At 43.4% G+C, this 781-nt stretch overlaps 1 protein-coding gene across 1 annotated transcript; it reads left to right on the top strand.

Moving 5' to 3' along the window:
- Positions 1-263: 263 nt before the first annotated feature.
- On the top strand, positions 264-560 carry F5891DRAFT_890165 (uncharacterized protein; the record flags this gene model as incomplete). Its single annotated transcript, XM_041373277.1, has 1 exon — positions 264-560. A coding segment is annotated over one exon (297 nt), but the record flags the coding sequence as incomplete, so codon positions are not given.
- Between the last annotated feature and the right edge of the window lie 221 nt (positions 561-781).

Here is a 781-nt window from a genome sequence, read left to right as displayed (position 1 = left end):
CTGTAGCTATAAGAATGCTGAGCTGGAAAACTGGACTAAACTATGGTTCGAATCAATTGCATCATTTCTCACTCATTATACAAACACCTCCTCTCCTGGATACCAGGCGTGGATGGCTGCCTCATTGTTGATGGCAAAAAATAAGGGACAGTACTTGGGAAAGGGGCACAGCATATGAGCTGAGGCCAAAGTCTTTGGATCTGACCCTACAAGAGTACGACCTTAACAGGAAGCCTATGAAGACAAAAATTTGCATGGCTGATGGCACCTTTGAGGATGGTTCCCTGCAGTCGTTCTATTTCCCTGAAGGTCATCCACATGTAGGTATCTTCAAGGGCATGGCAAAAATTCTGGAGGAGCATGGCTATGGTAATATGGCAGATGTTCATGCAGAATGTAAGCCAAATTTTGCATGTAAGTCTGGTGTTGAGCATTGCTGCTGTCGATGGATGGTGTACAATGAACCTGACTTTGTGAATGTCAGATCTACACTTGAGCTTGTTGCTGAATCACATGGAATCTTGGTACTGTTCCTTCCAAAGTTTCACTGCAAGCTAAACAGTGCTGGGGATATGCAAAGTGATTATACTGTCAAATGCTACCCTCAGCTAGTGAGGAAGATCTGGCGAAGAACCTCATTGATGCACTGGAGTCTGTGACTGTGGAGCAAATGCAGAAGTAAGCTCCTTTTTTATTTGATTGTTTTATCTCACCTGAAAATATAGATATGCATGCCGTTCTCACAGATTCATGGATGCTTATAAAAAGGGCCTAACAGGCA

Source organism: Suillus fuscotomentosus, assembly GCF_016647785.1.
Source record: "Suillus fuscotomentosus strain FC203 chromosome Unknown F5891scaffold_15, whole genome shotgun sequence".
NCBI lineage: Eukaryota > Fungi > Basidiomycota > Agaricomycetes > Boletales > Suillaceae > Suillus > Suillus fuscotomentosus.
The sequence above is the reverse complement of the archived record's forward strand: the minus strand, read 5'-3'. Positions and strand labels throughout refer to the sequence as shown.